At 43.1% G+C, this 17376-nt stretch overlaps 1 protein-coding gene across 21 annotated transcripts in view; it reads left to right on the top strand.

Moving 5' to 3' along the window:
* EPB41L3 (erythrocyte membrane protein band 4.1 like 3) overlaps positions 1-17376 on the top strand; it is a 146133-nt gene that overhangs the window by 80301 nt on the left and 48456 nt on the right. For all 21 annotated transcript variants that reach the window (XM_086740656.1, XM_086740646.1, XM_086740667.1 and 18 more), the window contains exon 3: positions 3659-3856. In XM_086740656.1, coding sequence (XP_086596782.1) covers positions 3803-3856 — 54 coding nt within the window. In that variant the 5' untranslated portion in view covers positions 3659-3802. The remainder of the gene's footprint in view (positions 1-3658; positions 3857-17376) is intronic.

A 17376-nucleotide genomic window follows, 5' to 3' on the forward strand; every position in this document is an offset into this window, starting at 1 on the left:
TTCTTACAAGCCCCCTTTAGTTAATGGAAGGGATCTGGCCAGTATATTTCATAGTTGCTTAAGTGTCTGTATCATAGTAAAGAACCACTTAAACACAGCACTGAGAGACAGAGCTATTGGCAATGGTGTCGTTAAAAAAGACAGGAATTGAAGGAGCAATGGGCATCATTCTGTGTCTTTCCATCTGTAACTGCAGTGAGGAAGTTGATGGTTTTTGCTGTCACTTGTATGAGAGAACCTTAGGAAGAAAGATTTAAGTTACTGATCCACAACAGTAACTTTTTGTTGTCATTCAACACACATAAAAAAAGAGCATTTTACTGAAGGAAAAAAGGCTTCTTCATGTTGAGATTAGCAGTTACTACAGAAATGAGTCCTTTTTATCAAGTATAATAATGCAATATTTACTATCTTCCTGCCTTCGTATCTCATTGAAAATGGGCAAGAAGGCATCGCATGGGTTGGGCACTACATTTCTGCACAACTATCATAAGTAGATGGGATTTGTGTGTTGTGCAAGCTTGGTAATATCACTTCATACCCCAGTGAGAAGCTGTGAAGCGTCAAAGAGCGTTACTGTTGAATCCTGTGACTTCAAAGGCTTGCTTTGAGAGAGGAAGATCCAGCTCCAGAAGGAGCTGAACAGGCTGAGATAGTTGGGGCTGTTCAGCCTGGAGAAGAGAAGGCTCCGGGGAGACCTTATAGCGGCCTTCCAGTACCTAAAGAGGGCCTACAGGAAAGACAAGGAGAGACTCTTCAGTAGGGCCTGTTGTGACAGGACTAGGGGTAACAGTTTCAGAACAGAGGGAGGTAGATTCAGATTAGATATTAGGAAAAAATTTTTTACCATGAGGGTTGTAGAACACTGGCACAGGTTGCCCAGAGAGGTGGTGGATGCCCCATCCCTGGAAACGTTCAAGGCCAGGTTGGACAGTGCTCTGAGCAACCTGATCTAGTTGGGGATGTCCCTGCTTCTTGCAGGGCAGTTGAACTAGATGACCTTTGAAGGTCCCTTCCAACCCAAACCATTCTGTGATTCTATGATTCTGTACTGTGTCATAGTAAGGTACAGTAATCTAGATAGAGATGAGACAACTTATGTTCAAGAACCACAAACCCTGAAGCAACTTGTGCTACACTAGAATTGAGTCCATGACACTGAAAACATGGCAGAAATACACCATTTAAGAGAAGAAAGAAATAAAGAGTTTAAGAGAAAATGCGGCTATGCTTGCAGAGTTCAAAATAATTCACTGAGTACATGGGGTTTTCACTGGCCATGGGTTTTTTTTTGTTTTTGTTTTTTTTTCCCCTGAGACACCAGGATGTCAGGTTTCTTTAGAAAGAAGAGGCTTAATACAATCTGAAAGTACCTCAATGCCTGAACATGTCAGCATAGTCTGGGGAATCTTCTCTAATAGTTCTTGGCATGTTTTGTTCTCCAGACAAATGAAAGAAAATCTTTTGTATGATTTTAACCTAGACACATGATCTTATTGTAGACAAGAACCTTAACAAACAAAATAACCTGAATACTTTAAAAAAAAATATTTATAAATAAGCAAATGTCTGCTGTAGTCTTGAGATACCAGGTATCTTCATGAAGGAAGATAATCACCAATCCACTAAGATTCACAGAAACTGCTTGCAGGCTGAAGATGGTTCTAAAATTTAAATGACTGCTGGGTGCCCTTGTGTCAAAGAACCCCTCTGCCCGTCAGCAGCAGCGCGGCTCTTCACAGAGGTTGTAACAGGAGAAATCTTCAGCCTTGTTTTTCTCTCAGTGCAGTAGGCTGGACCACTTTCCAGCTGGCCATGGCCACGGTTGTGGTAGAGGAGTAGCTGGCCTCAAGCCTTGCTGAGCCTGGGAGGACTCTCACCCTTTGTCACAGCCACTGTAAGCGTTAAATGCTCTGAGAACAGCTAATCCACGGACATATGCTGTGCCTTCATCTCCTGCCAGCCTTCAGGGTATGCAAGGACCTTGATGTCCAAGCCCGGAGCTGGTGTCCAAGCACTGGAAGGAGGAAGTCCTCCAGTGCTGGAGATGGACGGGGGAAGAACCACCTGGCGCTGGGCTGCTCCTGGAGGAGAACATCCATGGCTCAGGGGATGAGGTGGATTCTGAAAGCAGCTTTTGTGTTGATTTTTTATCTTTCTAGTCCCACTTTCTTCTAGTCTCCTTGCCCAGGGAGGCCCAGGAGGTTTTTGCTATGTCCTCTCTTTCAGGGAAAGGGGGAGCATGGGTCTTGCCTTGCCTCTTTGCAGTTTCCTGGAGCTTTCATGGGAGCTGGTGCCATTGGTAGCAGAGCCAATTCCAAATTTCTCCTTCCTCCATTCACCCAAAGGCAGAGGGGAAGCTTATGGCTTGTTTGTATGAAATCTCTCGGGGAGCGTTCCCTGTGATTTAGCAGTACGCTGTTGTTGCTGGTTACAGGATGCAAGGTTGTTCTGGTCTCAGAGCAGATTAAAGCTTTTGAACGGATTTACTCCGTTCTCATGAAGGTTTATTATATACCATGAATGGAAACAGACTTGGAGGATTAATTTACAGTATATTTCCAGCAATGCTTCTTGCTTGTTACACTGAAATCATTCAGAGCCAAAACAGTTTTTTTTTTTTCCTTGTAGTGAGATAACAGAAAGATGTTATTTTTACTTTATTTAGACTTTAGCTTAGGTATTACTGCACTCCTGTTGAGGTTTTGTTTGGAGACTATCAGGGGCATAACTGATGAGAAAGGTAGTGACTGTGGCATAGTGCTGTTGCTAGGAAGGGCGAAATGCTGTAGAGCTGTTCTGGCTTTCATCTGGTGCCGTGGAGAGGACCACAGGCTGTGCTGCATCGCCGTAGCTCTTCAAAGGGTCTGACCCTCAGATAAACCCAAGCAAAAGTAACCACAGTCGTTTCTTCTCTCCTCTTTCCCCTGTGGTATATTTGTCTTTCAAACAGCACCTACTTCTTGCCATCTTCAGGGACTTCTTGGGCATCTGCGGAGAGCAAAATTCAGCCTCTCGTCCCATAGTTATCAGCCATTGGCCAGTTGGCTGCACATAAAAGTTGTTTGGCCCCTCGCTTCCGTCCTGTTTGTTTAACCCTTTGCCAGGTGGCTGGGGAGCCTTTCGCTCTCGCAGGCACGTCAGCATCCCCCTGCAAATTCATAATGGCATAGGAGGGTGCGTCCCCTCATTCAGGGGACTGTTTTCTCACTGACAGTGAAATTAGTGGAAACCTGGTGGTGCTTTCCTATTCCATATGACACCATGGAAACATAATAGGATTTAATAGGTACAGGACTTCATATCAAGAAACTAGGAATATCTATTCATCACAACATTATCCAATTATTCAGCATTTCCAACAGACCAGAAAAACAGATCCAGGAACTCCAAGTGGGATTTTATACCTGTGGAAAAAATAGAAGCCTAAAGTATTTTCGTGCATGCCCCTCCGTCGTGGGTATTCAGTACATTTTGGAGTGAGAGGAGAGGGCTTGGGGGAATACAGGAAATCTTTTCAATAGGTAAAGAAGGCTCTGTCCTGCATCAGGGGCTTTCTCATCCAAGCCCCACACTAGGCTCACTTAAATGTTTGGGTTCAGGGTGCATACTGTGATCGATTTATCTCACTTTAAACCTGCCTTCTTTCTCTTTATAGGCCACAGGCAAAGAACAGGAGTTTGCTGCTGCGAGTGCAAAACAGCTGGAGTACCAGCAGCTAGAGGAGGATAAGCTCTCTCAAAAATCATCGTCTAGCAAACTCTCCAAGTCTCCTCTAAAGATCGTCAAGAAACCAAAAAATATGCAGTGCAAAGTGACGCTCCTGGATGGATCGGAGTATGCATGTGAAGTAGAGGTAAATTACATTTCGTCTTCTTTTTTTCATCCTGTCTGGAGGAAATGATTTGAAATTAGATTCCTAATTTAAGCAAATGTGTGAGTGGCCTAATATTTCACCAGTGCCAAGCACAGAGATGCTTCCGTTGTTTTTCTCTGGAGATTGAAGATGTTGCGCGGATTTGAGCTGGGTGAGGGGTTGTGAGCGGTCCCTGGAACAGCCGGAGACTTTGGATTAATTTTATGTCAGCACATGCCACAACAGAATGCAGAAAATGAATATGGGCAGCAACGCCCATAAACAAAGGATTTGATCCCATAGGGCGTCTCTTCCTTAGTGCTCTGTTGAGTTGAGACTCACGTTGAGTCACTGACCAAACAGTAATTCTGACACTGTGAGATTAGCAGGGGCATAAGAGATGCCCAGGGGAGGCAGGGGAAATGTCAGGAGCAAATAGCAGTGAGAGTGGTGATTTTTATGTGTTTCTCCACAATGTCAGTAAATCATCGTACTGGCAGAAAGTTGCTGGTGGTTTTCTGTAAGGAAACTTGCCTTCCCTGCTGGGACTTTGCCAGGAGCCTACTTTTGGGAGGGATGGTCTTTGCTGGACTGTCACTTTGGAATCCATCTGTGCCTGTGGGCAGACCCCATGCTAAGAGGATGATGCCTTACCTTCAACTCCAGAAGGTCATGGAGAAGCAGAGCGTGAGTGAATTCATCATCTCAAAGTGGGCATGAGCAAATTCAGCATCTCAGTGTGGAGCCATTACTCCATTCAGCCTTTCCAGCCGTGTCGCTGAGGTGGTCTTTGGACACTGGACCAGCCTGTGCTGAGCCTGCTTTAGGTCACAAGACCACAAACAGCAGCTGGGAGGGGAAGGATGTGTATTGGAGAGCTCAGCAAAGCCAGCTTTCCTTCGGGCAGCCACAGGGTGCGACGGAGAGGAAAAGCCACCCCTGGAGGACAGAAGAGTATAGCAGTAGAGAATGGGATAGTCTGCAGGCTTGAAAGGGGAACCCATGACCACAAAGAAGGAGAGAGGGTAGAAGAAAGCAGTGTCTGACTGGGAGCCAAATCCTGATATCTTTACTGTCAGATGGCACTCAGCCCTTGCATCCTCCTGCCACTCTTGTTTTAAGTGCTTTGGAGAGTGGCAGGTGAGGAAGAATGTTATGATTTTTATTTAACCACAGCTTTACAGTTAGGGCAAGAGTTTTCTATGCTAACACAGGCTATGTGATTTTATTACTCTTACAACACCTTAGCAGTCATGCTGTTGGGTATCTTTTAGTTTCACTGGCCAAGCCCCGTGTTGTTTCCTTCAGACTAGCAATAGCTATCTGGCCACATATTTTGTGACTATTAAATTGTCATTTTTTGACCCGCGGTCCCAGTTTTGTCTGTCAAGAATAGCATGCGAACCATTAAGCTGGAAGAATGACTAATACTGGCTTTAATGGAAAGAGTCAAACTCATTTCAGCTTTTGCCACTTGGTTATAAAATGTGAGTCACTTTTTGGAATACAATCAAGCAAATTGTACCAAATAGGATTTCTATGGAAATATTGTCTAGCACTCTGAGCTTTATGAGAATGTAAAATGGAAGAGAAGGGGAGATTTGTTATGTTAGACTTCCACTTACACAGAAAAACACTGTTGATAATACTTTCTTTTAGGAATTTTCACTTTTTCACTAAACTTGGACTCTGTTGGAGTTGAAGTGTCAAAATGCTAGCATATAGAAGTCATCATGTTTTATTTCTTGTCAGATTTCTCTGCTTTGCAAGTTCTGAATAGCTCTTGAACAATATCCAATATAAATTTTGTATGCATTTTTTCTACTTAGACTGCTGAAATATTTTGAAATTGTATTGACTGTCATCAATAATCACTTTATCTGCTTCTAAGATGGTTTTAGACTTCCTAGGCAGAATGTAATATTGATGAGAACAGAGCTCCTGAAAGGATGAAACCTCAAATGGCAAAGCTATGATGATGAGCAGACCATTGAGTGCATTGAAACAGAAGTTTGTTAGGAGGCACAAATATTTCAGGGAGCAGTTTAGAAGGCACAGATATTTCAGGAGATATCAGAGGTGCAACTGGAGTGATGCATGCATTTATGTATCTTAAATGGATGATCTTGCATCCTTCCTAGGTGATATTGTCAGCCTACTGTGTCTATTGAGAGTGCAACTGCAGGTACCTCTGTGGCACAGCTCACTCTGGCCCATGGGGACGCTTGGTAGATCCCCAGGGGAATCCACTTCCCATGTGCGTAAAGTTCAGCTACAGCGAAAGGATGCTGTGTCTGGCCAAAAGAAATGGTATCACTTTCATTGTGCTTTTTCTCCTGAGAAGAAAAAGTATATACAAAGGGAGTTAGCAGGGCAGGGAGTCTGAGGGTCTGTCTCAGGAGACATCTCAGGAAACCATGTAGGGTGCTGAAGGTGAAGTTCTCCTGCAGTGATTTTGGGTAATAAAGTTCTGTGGCTGTTTCACAGAAGCTCAGTGCTGCAGCATGAGAAATAATCTGCCACATTTCAGAAAAGTGCTATATCATATTTTAACAATCACCTACAAGTGAACTTAGTATATCCCTTTACACTGGGGGAGAAAAATATATATATATTTTAAAAGTATACTGAAAGATCTGACAAATTATGGAGGTTAGCTAATTCCCCAAGATTAATTCCTTAAAAGAAAGGGGAGAGGGGCAGACAACGCATGGCAACCAAATATTTAATATATCCATTCCTTGTGTTTAACCCACTTAACTGCATCTTTCGAAGTGGACAGTGGCCCAGGGTAGGGATGTGACAATCGGTGGATGTGGGTCAGAAATGTCATCCCATGTTGTCAGCTTCTGTCTTCCAGCTCTGTCTGTGTGTCATGTTTACACCCGCTGAAGGCTACAAAGCAGTGTCATCCAGAAAGACCAGAAACTTAGAAATCTAATTCTGAGCTAGAATAGTAGCTCTGTCAGGGAATCTTGATTTGGATGTGGGCCAGATATTTATCCCTCTAGAACTGCATTCCCTAGTCTGGGCATTGGGGATCACTATAGAATCCATCAGTTACTTTATAGAGTGCTTTGCAAATGACAAATGCTTTTATATATGTTAAATATTAATATAATTTAAAGGAGCTTATTGCTCTCAAGTAGAGCACAACCTACAGCTTATCAATTATGTGTTCATCCAGTTAATGACCTGACAGCCGAAATTGCATGTACTCACAGATTGAGATGCTGCTGAGGCAGGTTTGGTTAATCCATTATCCCCTTGGTGTCCTTTGTTTCAGAAGCCCCTCTTTCTTACTCCATATTTAATGCTGAGCATCTTCACTGCCTTCTGCTGTATCTTTCAGTCCCTCTCACATCCAGTACTTTGCCTTTCTGGCACCAGGAGTTTTTCATATTGTATGAGATAAATCCACAGGGGGAAATGTCGTGGAGATAACCTCAAAGCTGAGGTTAACGGTGGTGAATCTAATGTGGTATCCATTCAGTTAAAGGATTTTAAGCGAATGCCAGGTAAAAGCTTTCTCCTGAGGCCCCACAGTGTTACTGACTGTGTGCTCTATCTGTCCTGACCCAGAAAGTCTTTCATGCACTAAGACATTACAAGCCAAAACCAGGTTAAGTAGGTAACCCAACCTGTTCATTCATCCTCCTCCAAAGCCACAAACTAGAAGCATTACCGTCTCTATCCCCACTGCCACTCTCATCTGGGAGCCTACAGATGGTAGCGACGGGCTTATTTAAGAGAGGTGTTCCCTTTCAGAGGTGAGATGGCCACCTAAAGGTGCTTCGTCCGTCCAGAGATAGCTCTTGGCTTTTGCAGCAGAAGTATTTGCTGTACACTGATGTTATCCCTGATACTCTGTCAAAGAAAAACAGCCTCAGGGTGGCTACGTGGTTCTCCCATGTCATGAAGAAGCTGCAGGTTCCTGATGGGCGCTTAGTCACAGGACTTGACACCTCTCTGTTCAGAGGGATGCTGAGCAGTGATTTCCACCTGGATGTCCACCCCTGCTGGAAGTGGTTCTCCTCATGTTCTTCATTGCGCTTCCCTAGCTGGCATCAGGATCAGAAATACGCTTTGTGAGAAGTGGCCAAGTCCACAGCTGGGGCCAAAACTGCACTGCAAAGAGCATCCTAAAGACTTCTCTGTTAACCAAGCTAGACCTGTACTTTGCATTTGTTGATTTGAAGAGCAAAGATAAAGGAAGATCCAAGACTACAAATTGATTTCAGATAACCTTAAAAAAGACAAAAAATGCACTAGTTCAGGTTTTTCCTAAGGTACAAAAGAACAAGCAGAAATAACTTATTTCTGGGTTCTTCCCACTTTAAGTAGGGGTTTTCAAGTGCTGTAGTACAATTACGCTATTTCTAGGATTTACTTCCCTGCTCTTCCCTCTCTGCCCCATCTCAATTTTCTGTTATCTAGACTACTGCATTTTAATTAAAAGATGCAAGTGGAACCAGCTGTCGTCTGCTCCCTTACACGTAGACTAATTTGAAGTGTCTTCCTAAAACAGGTTGGAATTTGCCTTCATAGTTTCTGCTCTAAACATGTACATGTTAATAATTGCAAAGTGAGGTCAGAAAGCTATAACATAATCTGTCTTAATAAATGGTAAAATAGTTAGATTTCATTTTCAAAGGCTCAGCTGTCTGAGCCCATTGGTAAATTTATACTGTTTCTTTGTTCCTCTGTGGCTCAGACTTTCTTATCGTGCAGGACACCAGTAAATGAAAACAAATGTTTCCATGGCAGCTTGTCTGTGGCATCTCCACAGCTCTGCCTCAAACCAAGCGAGTTACTATAGGATTCAGGTAGGCTGCAGAGCAGGTGGAAGGCCGACATCTCAGAAAGCATTAATGGTATCCCCTCATCTTGGTGGGTGGGGGTTAGCTGAGGCAGGAGGGGACTGGCAAAAATACACTATGTTTGTAATTTTTTTTTTTTAACCCAGTTTTCTCAGTCATGCTGCTACTAGGACCTTGGCGTAGTTGGGTGTCCCATGCTGTAGCCACTGCTACGCCTTTGTGATCAACCTCTGGTGACTTCCTCTCTGGTGGAGACCCTATTTTCTTAATGGGTTTCCCCTGTCCTCAGGTAACTTCAGAGTAGCATACTTGAATTGAAATGGTGAAAACTTTTATTTCCGTATGTTTGAAAACAGAGTTTGTAACATGGACGGAAGCAGACTGGAGTGAACGCGTCCCTTTCTGCCCTGCACAAGCACTCCTTCGTGAAGGCAAAATGGACGTGAAATAAATAGATTCTCAACTAGAATGGAGTATTGCTTTTCACATTATTTTTTTTTCCTGGTAACAAGTAAGAGTATGTGGATGCTTCGTTAAAAAATAAGTGTTTAAAGATGGTTGTAGGACAGGCTTGAAAAATAGAGAACAAGCAGACTGATTCCTGCTCTGCCACCACTGCCAGAAATGAAAGACAGCAGTGGCTGACTTTGGTGCTGCCTGTGTTTCTTTTCCTGGTTTTCCAAATCTGGCTTGCAAGGCTACCTCTGGAGGTAAAACACTTCTGTGTTTCTATATGGCCGGGGGGGAAGCTTATGGCTCCATTGTCCCCTGCCCCACGCAGCCTCTGAGATGATCCTTCCCCAGGAGCTGTCTCAGCCCGGACCTGTGCCCTGCTTTTGCACAGAGAGTTTAGTAATGTTGAATTTCTCATCCATTTTGAGGTAGGCTTTAAGGTCAAGAAGGAAACCACAGTAATAAGATTCACTCTGCTTTCTGAAGGATACAGTTTCAGTTACCCCCTGCACATTTTAATTGTTTAATGAATTCCACACAGTCTTTTGCAAATAGCTTTACATGTGAAACTGATGACTGAATACAAGAGGGAGTTTTTTTAATAAGTCTTTTCCTTTTGACCTACTCGTTGCTTACATTTCAGTTAATTTAATGTGAAGAGCTTTGTTTTAGGTTTTTGTTCCTTCCCCAGGACGTGATTTGGTAAATATGACTGGGTTGAGATGCATCGTTGTCATTACACAGAATGTTTTCTGTCCCCAGACCCACTAATTAGGGCTGACTTACATTAGCCAGGGGTTTCAGTTAAGATCTATGTTACCTGACACATGTCAGTAGGAGTCTGAGTGTTGCCTGAGTATGTTCCAGCTGAGTAGAGTTAATACATAACTCTTCTGGCTTGCTTTTTCCAAATACTGCAGGCAGCTTTTTATGAGTTAAAATACTGTCAATTCAAGAAGCATAACAGTTTGGAAATCGATACCAGTGTTGTCCAGCTCATAATAATCAACTATGAGGCTCAGCAGAAAATGGTTTTTTGCTTCAGTTTGGTAACTGAAACAAAAATCGAAATATTTAGTCTCCCTTTTACTAGTGATGATGATGATTATAAGTAGAATTATTATTTCACTGAAGCTAAAGAAATCTAAATTAAAAAAAAGTCACTTCAGGTTGAGCCAAGCCTTTTGGAGATGCCAGGAGGCGGAGGGAGGATGCTGCTGTGGCACGTGCGGGGCCGGAGCGTTTCCTCCTCTCTAGGAGAGGCTCAGCTCCCCTGCGGCTCCTCAGGCTGGGAGTGGCTGGGCTGCGTGGTCTTCAGGTCCCCTGTAACCTTGCTAGAAAAAAAACACCTAAGCGATGAAACAGCTGGAGTCTCTTGTATTTCCTTCAGTTAATATGCAAGTATTTTAAAGAGACTGAAGGAGAACCAAGAATTACACCCAAATCACTCCCTTCAGGCATCGTACCAAGTAAGGAGCAGGCTGGGCTTTAAATTCCACATTTTAGCGCAGCAGAGGACACAGTCACAATCAAAATAAATGCCAAAACTTTAAAATTACATGTTAAAAAAATTAAAAATGTGCATGTCCTCTTTACATCCATTTTTTTTTTGCATCTAGTCCTCTTACCTCTTGCCTTTTGTTAATAGTTGCTGATAATGATTTGAGCGGTGAAATGATGGATTTAGGAGACAAAAATCTTGATACTTTGGAGGCGCCAGCCGTTTTTCATAATGGTAAAAAATATTGAGAGAGGTCTACCTACATTGACAGATATTTTCAACTGTCCTGAAACTGCTTTTTCTAGGGAATCAGGGATTAGCTGAAAACTTCCCAGTGAAATTTTGCCTCCGGTTCCCTTCCCTTGATGCACCAGTTGGACATGAGCCAGGCAACAGGAGCTTGCTCTCCATCTGGCATAGTTTTTAAAAATTTTTTGGTCGTGCACACACAAACCCGGGTACTGCAAGGCTCACTGCTGGTTAACATTTTTGCACGAGCCCAGAGAGGGTGATCGTTCTGCCCGCCTTTTACCCCAGACAGATAGAGGTCTGTTGGCTCCAGGGCTCCTGTCCTTGTCACCATCCTTGCTGATGGCCTCACCACGGTGGGACTGCGTCAATCCCTCCACATGTGTCTTCTCCTGGTGCATCAGCCAGGGTGGTCCCCACCCCAGGAAGCCTGCTGCCTCTTACTCCACACACGTTTTTAAGCACTATTGGAATATAAATCACAAACAGTGGGTCAAGGGCTTTGCTTACCCTTTTCCCTTCCCCAAAAGGATGGTCAGACTTTAAAGCCTCCTACTATGTCTGGACAGTGTGTCCATTCCCCCATCTGCCCCATGCCCATCCAGCCAGAGAAGTTGCTGATTTTCTTGCTGCTGCCCGGTCGTGCTTCTGCCAAGCCTCCCTGCGTTTTGTCATGTTTCCTGCCCCATTTCTGCATTACTCAAATGCCTGCTGTCTGCTCCAGCTCCCGACTGAGCCGCCTGAATTCATGGCCAACTCTGTTGCTAGTTGTTCCCATCTTGTAGGTTCTGTCCCCATGTTCATGCTTAGAGTTGCTGTAACTAAGTAAATGTTCACTTTATTACCGTGTCCTAAAAATGTTAGCTGTCGTATAAAGTCTTAACACCTCATATGGGTGATTTTTTTTCCAGCTGAGTCCCATGCAGTGTTCAGTGGGCTGCTTTTATGTTTTCTTATCCCCATCTGTTGATACAGTGAACAGAATATCAGAGATGGGACTGGGTGGTGAGGAAATACCTGCTTGTAAAGGAAAGCTTTGATAGGCAGCAATGTCTCTCTCTCATCGTTTATCTGACTCTGGCAGAAATGGTTTTGATCTGAAGTGGATGAAGCTTGGATGTAGCTTGAGAATAGGCTACGTTGTTTTCCTTGACAACCCCTGCGTGGGTGCTGTGATACTGTCTAAGGTACCCCAAACGCAAAAGCCTCATCGTTGTGCTGCCTTTCCTGCCTCAAGAACATCTTCTGTGCTATCGTTTCTGTGTGTTATGTTGTTTTTATTGGTTGTTTTTTTGTTTTTTTTTTTCCACTCCAGCCTGGAAATGTAGGTCAGGGAGAGCTCTGTGGCTTTTAAATTCATATGGCAAGATTACTCTGTAAATCGGACTATGTTGACAGTAGAGCTTTTTTCAGCTGAAAATAAACGAAATGTTTATGGTTTATTTTTGCTGATATGTGCCAGTAACTATTTGTGGTACAGGTAGCGGTTGATTCCCCTCGCTGTGTCGGTGCTGGGCTCGTGCGTGGTTAGCAGTTGCACAGGAGAGATGAGTGCTGAGCTCATCCAAGTATAGGTAGAATAAGGAAAATATTTATATTTATAACCCCCACTGGAAAGCTTCAGCTGCTGTACTGAATCCCAAGAGACCCGCTTGAGTTACCGCAGCGTGTCTTGCTTGCAGGAGGTGGTAGGGCAGTCAGGAGGCATTAAGCCAGTGGATTTGCTGCACATCTAGTTAAAATCCAAGCCCAAAGAACCTGTGTTCGCAAGAAGGCTGAGCAAGGGGGGTACTTTCTCTGTTGAAAAGCCTCCAAAATTGTGGAATACTATTTATTATTTTATGTTGGCATTTAGCAAATGTACTGAGACTTGAACTGCTATTCAAGAAATAGTATCCACTGTTTTTTTTTTTCCTTTCATTTTTCCTTGCAAGAGTAGTGCTTGTATGCTGGTACCAGTTCTCAGGTTTTACAGTGTGAATTCTGTTGATGCACTTGGGATGCCCATGCCTTTGATAATCATCACTTTTGGCAGGTATTCCCGTAGCCGTTGTGCGCAGGCAGCTGTGGCTGTTACACCCCCATGTATAAGGGCGTGCTCCGGAGTATTTATTATTTCTGAGATGCCTCTTTTGCTGCTTTGCATTGCCGTGAACAAAGTGTCCGCTTTATTCCTAAGCGTGCAAACTGTGTAGCGCATGTGTCGGTACACTTAGAGCTCGTACAATGCCAGTGCTGGTGTGATCTCTGCTGCTGCTGTAGAAGGCAAAAACCCTAATTTGGTTTGATGCCAGAATCGGGACTAGGTCACCAATCTTCTTACTGGGATTTAGCAGTGCCTTGGGTTTTTTTTTAGATTAGTGCTGGCTCTTTAGGATTGCAAGCTCAAATGGCGTTAAAGAAGGTTGCCCCTGATAAAAACTGTGTCATGTTATACAATGTCATTGACACTTGGTGCAGGTATGTAATTGTAGCATAGACAATGTTACGTATTTATCTAAATGCTTGTATTAAATACTTAGGAGATAGGTGTCAGAAAAGGTTATTTTAAGGAATAGTAATACATTTTGATGCATTCTATTGCAATAAATATCAATAAGCTGATAAATTATCATACTGCCATGATGAAGGTCCATCATGTCAAAGTACCTTCTCGTCTACTATGAGTTTTCTTATGTGATGTTCATTTGTACTTGCAGAGAAGTATGGGGCAGAGTTCTAAATTGACAAGCAGAGATAGGCAAAATAGTCTTGGAGTTCTTATTTCAGACTGTTAGGATATGTTGGTCACCTAACAAGTGACCAATGTATATGCAGGTTCACACAGGAAAATGTCAACAAAGAAACAGAACATTTGGAGAGCTTGTATTGGCATGCAGTTTTCAGGAAAAGCATTTCTTTATATGAAGTATATTCATATTGGGAAAAAAAATAATCTTTTAAACACAGCTTTTATTCAACTACATCTTTCTGAAATGGCCTAGCTCTTAGTTCTTCCCACATCTGGCTAACTTGTTTATTCAGTAGATTGTATTTGGAACTGTGACCTGGGACTTTTCCAAATGCAGTTTACCAGTGAAGTTTCATTAGTGTAGCTATAATTAAGTACATAAAAGATTAAATGGTATTTTCTTTTGACAAACAAAAAATGAATGTGTTTTGCTTTGAAATTTTTGTTTCATTGACTTTCTTTTCTTGGCCACCTGAAAGACTGGCAGAAAGATCTTCTTCAGTATCTCCTATATGTGCTGGCAAACTGCTTACAAAATGGTTGAGAGTATTATGTCCCTCCAAGGGATACACGTGTCCTCATAAATGTTCATTTATAATACTCTGCATATGCCAAAACCAATATTTTTTTCCCCTAAGAAACATGAAATAGTTGGAGTAAAAAGACCAGATGAGTTCATTTCTTTTGTCTTTAAGCTTTTCTCTGTTTGTCCGTGTGGGAGAAGGAGGTAGAGTATTTGTTGTTTGCTTTGTGACTTTGCATGTCTTCCCGCTGGCTTTGGTGTACAGTGTTGTACTGGTAACTTCAGCAAAGTTTTTGTTCAGTAGCTGAAGTGATTTTCTTTAAAATGTTTTGTAGACCATCACTCTCAATGCACTGAACTTTCGGATAAACTAAAAGTTGATTTTTCTGGAATTGTCAGTGCCATTTTCAGCAAGGATGGCAGGGGATGGTAGGGCCCTAAATTCCAGTGGTTAAGTCATGTTATGCTTTTAAAAGCTCTCATCCTGCAAGTTACACATGTCGTCTGTAAGATGTAATTCAGTAAACCAGAGGAAAATTTGCCGATTTTCTGCCAATTGATGCTCCAGGAAAGACTCCCCATCCTATTCTTCTTCCTAGATGATCCCCACTTAGCTTCCTGCTGGAGACTTCAGTGGAGAAGCAATAAATTTGAATAAATTTGGGGTTTCTTTTCTCCTCTGTCACCTTTCTCTTTCATCATCTTTTCCCTGTGGAGAGAAACTGTAGAGAAGTGTAAACAACACAAAAGCACATCCTCTGAAAATGTAAAATACAAATGTGTAGAACTTAAATGAAGTTAAACTTCTTTGGAATTATTTCTTCAATTTATCTTACTTGGGAAAAAAATAAACCTTCTGCTACTTTTTTGGTCTTTTGATCAAAAAACACATTCTCCCTATTTGGAAATTTTCTGACCTAAAGTGCAATGATTAGCTTCTAGAATTGTTCAGTTCAGCCCTGTGTACCTTGACCAGCTCCAACTTTTTTCCTAAAAAAAATACGAGAAATGTCATAGTATGTAGATTTTTATTTCATTTGCAGATATAAATGCGCTTCTTACCAGGATGACTGTGTGAGTTTAGGACTTCTGATTGACTCTCCATAGATGGAGAAGTGCTGTGATGTGGTCATCAGCTTTGGAACCACACTGAATATTCACTTACTCATAAAGTTGTCTATGTTTGTTTATGCACATATTATGTGCATTGAATTAGGCACATATTTTCCTGTGCATATTAAATTATGACGTATTTGTGATGGTCAAATCCCTCCCCCCAAAATGGCGTTCTCAGTACAAAAATGATCTTGGAAGCTTGCGTGCACTTGAACTTGCAAGTAATGACTTTTTGAGCAAGTAATGTTTGGTTTTTTTCTGGGATTGGGCGTATTTTTATGTAAGCTGGGTAATTTGTGAGGAAAGAATGAGAAAGTGCGTTGTCGGGAGGCTGGAATTTCAGTGACTTGAAGACTCTTCTGGGGGAATTTGTGGAAAGAGAGTGCTCACTGCGGCAAGTGCAAAGTATTCCTGGCAACCAGCTACTCGTTTACACTTGTTTGTGTTGCAAGAATAATTGCAGAAGCTGCAACATGGGGAGGGAGACACTTCCCCATGTGTATGCTAATTATTTGTTACCATGTCTGTTTTAACTTTCCCATGTGTTTTCCTTGCATTTGCGCAGAGCAGACCAACATGTGGCCCGTGCAGTTTAGAAACCAAAGCATTGACCAAGCTTCCAAAATGCCGTTTAAATTGAAACAGTAAAATGAAATAAAATCAGTGATCTGGACAGAATTGGAATCTTTTTTCATCATGCACATTGCAAATGAAAAAATTAGCTAATGCTTCCCTTCCAGAAAGAACAGGGGAAAAGGAGGAGGTTAGTACAGCCACATGCCAAAACACATTACCGCACGCAAGGCTAGAGCCAGCCCGCACGTTTATACAGCACATTGTTAGGATCCATTGAAAAGTGCAAATGCTAATTAGGAATGTGAACCAGCTAACCTCAACATCAGTTGAAGTCTAATTATTCCTGCCGGGATTTCATGATACTAATCAGTTTGTCCTTCTTCCAGCGATCGTGCCCAACCAGAGTTATTGCAGTAACTGTGCGGAGTTTAACGCCAACCAAGTTGCTGGTGTGGTGTGGTTCGCTGGCAGCGTCACAGCTTTTCCAAGGAAAGTCCCGATGTTGTGTTTGCAAATGTATTTGCGCAGAAGGATCTGTGCAAACTCTTCCTATTTAAGATCCAGCTCTGACACTCGTTCGTCTTGCCGTGCTCCTTGACCGAGCAGAAAGTGAGGCAAGGTTTCGGTTCATTGGGGGGCCCTGACCTTGCAGTTACAGTGCAGTGGAGATGATGGGTGTTGGTAGCAAAAATAAATCCTTTTTATAGCTGTTTGGCTGTGGGACTCAGTTTCTCTCTTTGAGTTTTCCCTTGTCTGTAAAACTCGATCTGAATGTGATCTCTTTTAATGGCTTTCGAAGAGGAGGGGCCAGCCTGCGTGCTGCAGACAGCTTCCTCCCTCGGCTCTTGCTCAGCGTTTTGCATCCACATGAGACTGCAGCATCGGATGCAAAAATAGAACCGCTCCAAAATGCGACACTTCGGAGGCTGCAATAGCTTTCGTTTCTAGGAAGGTGAGGGGGCTGTTTTCTGCTCTTCAGCTCCTCATCCTATTCCCTGTCAGCAAGAGGAAGGTAATCTGCTCGTGAGTAAAAATAGAGTATGAGAGTAGACTAACACTCTACACTTTAATCAGGTGTACAACGATTAACTCCTTAGTGTCCGTGGAGGTGCACAGGGATCCCAGTATCGCAGCTGTGCTGGTTGGAAGGGACTGGGGAGGCCAGCTGGGCTCGCCCCTGGTTTGAGCAGGGTGATGGCTGGTGTGTGGGTCAGGCCAGCTGTGGCATTACCCGGCTGATGACTTGAAACCCCCTCAAGAACAGAGGCTCATCAGCCTTGCTAATACTGGTCCCAGCGTGACATTACCCCTCCAGGGAGAAACTTGTCAGACAGAGGGTTGGTTTTGGTCTGGAGGAAGCCCGAGTGGTGACAGGTCCTCAGTGCAGATGCCTCTCCACTGGAATAAAGCTAGGGAAGATGGCTGGTGTGGTAGGTTGGAGGTGATCCCGCAAGCGAAGGTGCGTTGTCCCAGATGAGGGTGCATCAGAAGAGAGACAGTTGCAAATGGTTGTGTTTCAGGGGTAGGACAGGATTGCCAAACCAGGAGCCA

Source organism: Chlamydotis macqueenii, chromosome 2 (genome assembly GCF_036417535.1).
Source record: "Chlamydotis macqueenii isolate bChlMac1 chromosome 2, bChlMac1.mat, whole genome shotgun sequence".
In the NCBI taxonomy this organism is placed as follows: domain Eukaryota; kingdom Metazoa; phylum Chordata; class Aves; order Otidiformes; family Otididae; genus Chlamydotis; species Chlamydotis macqueenii.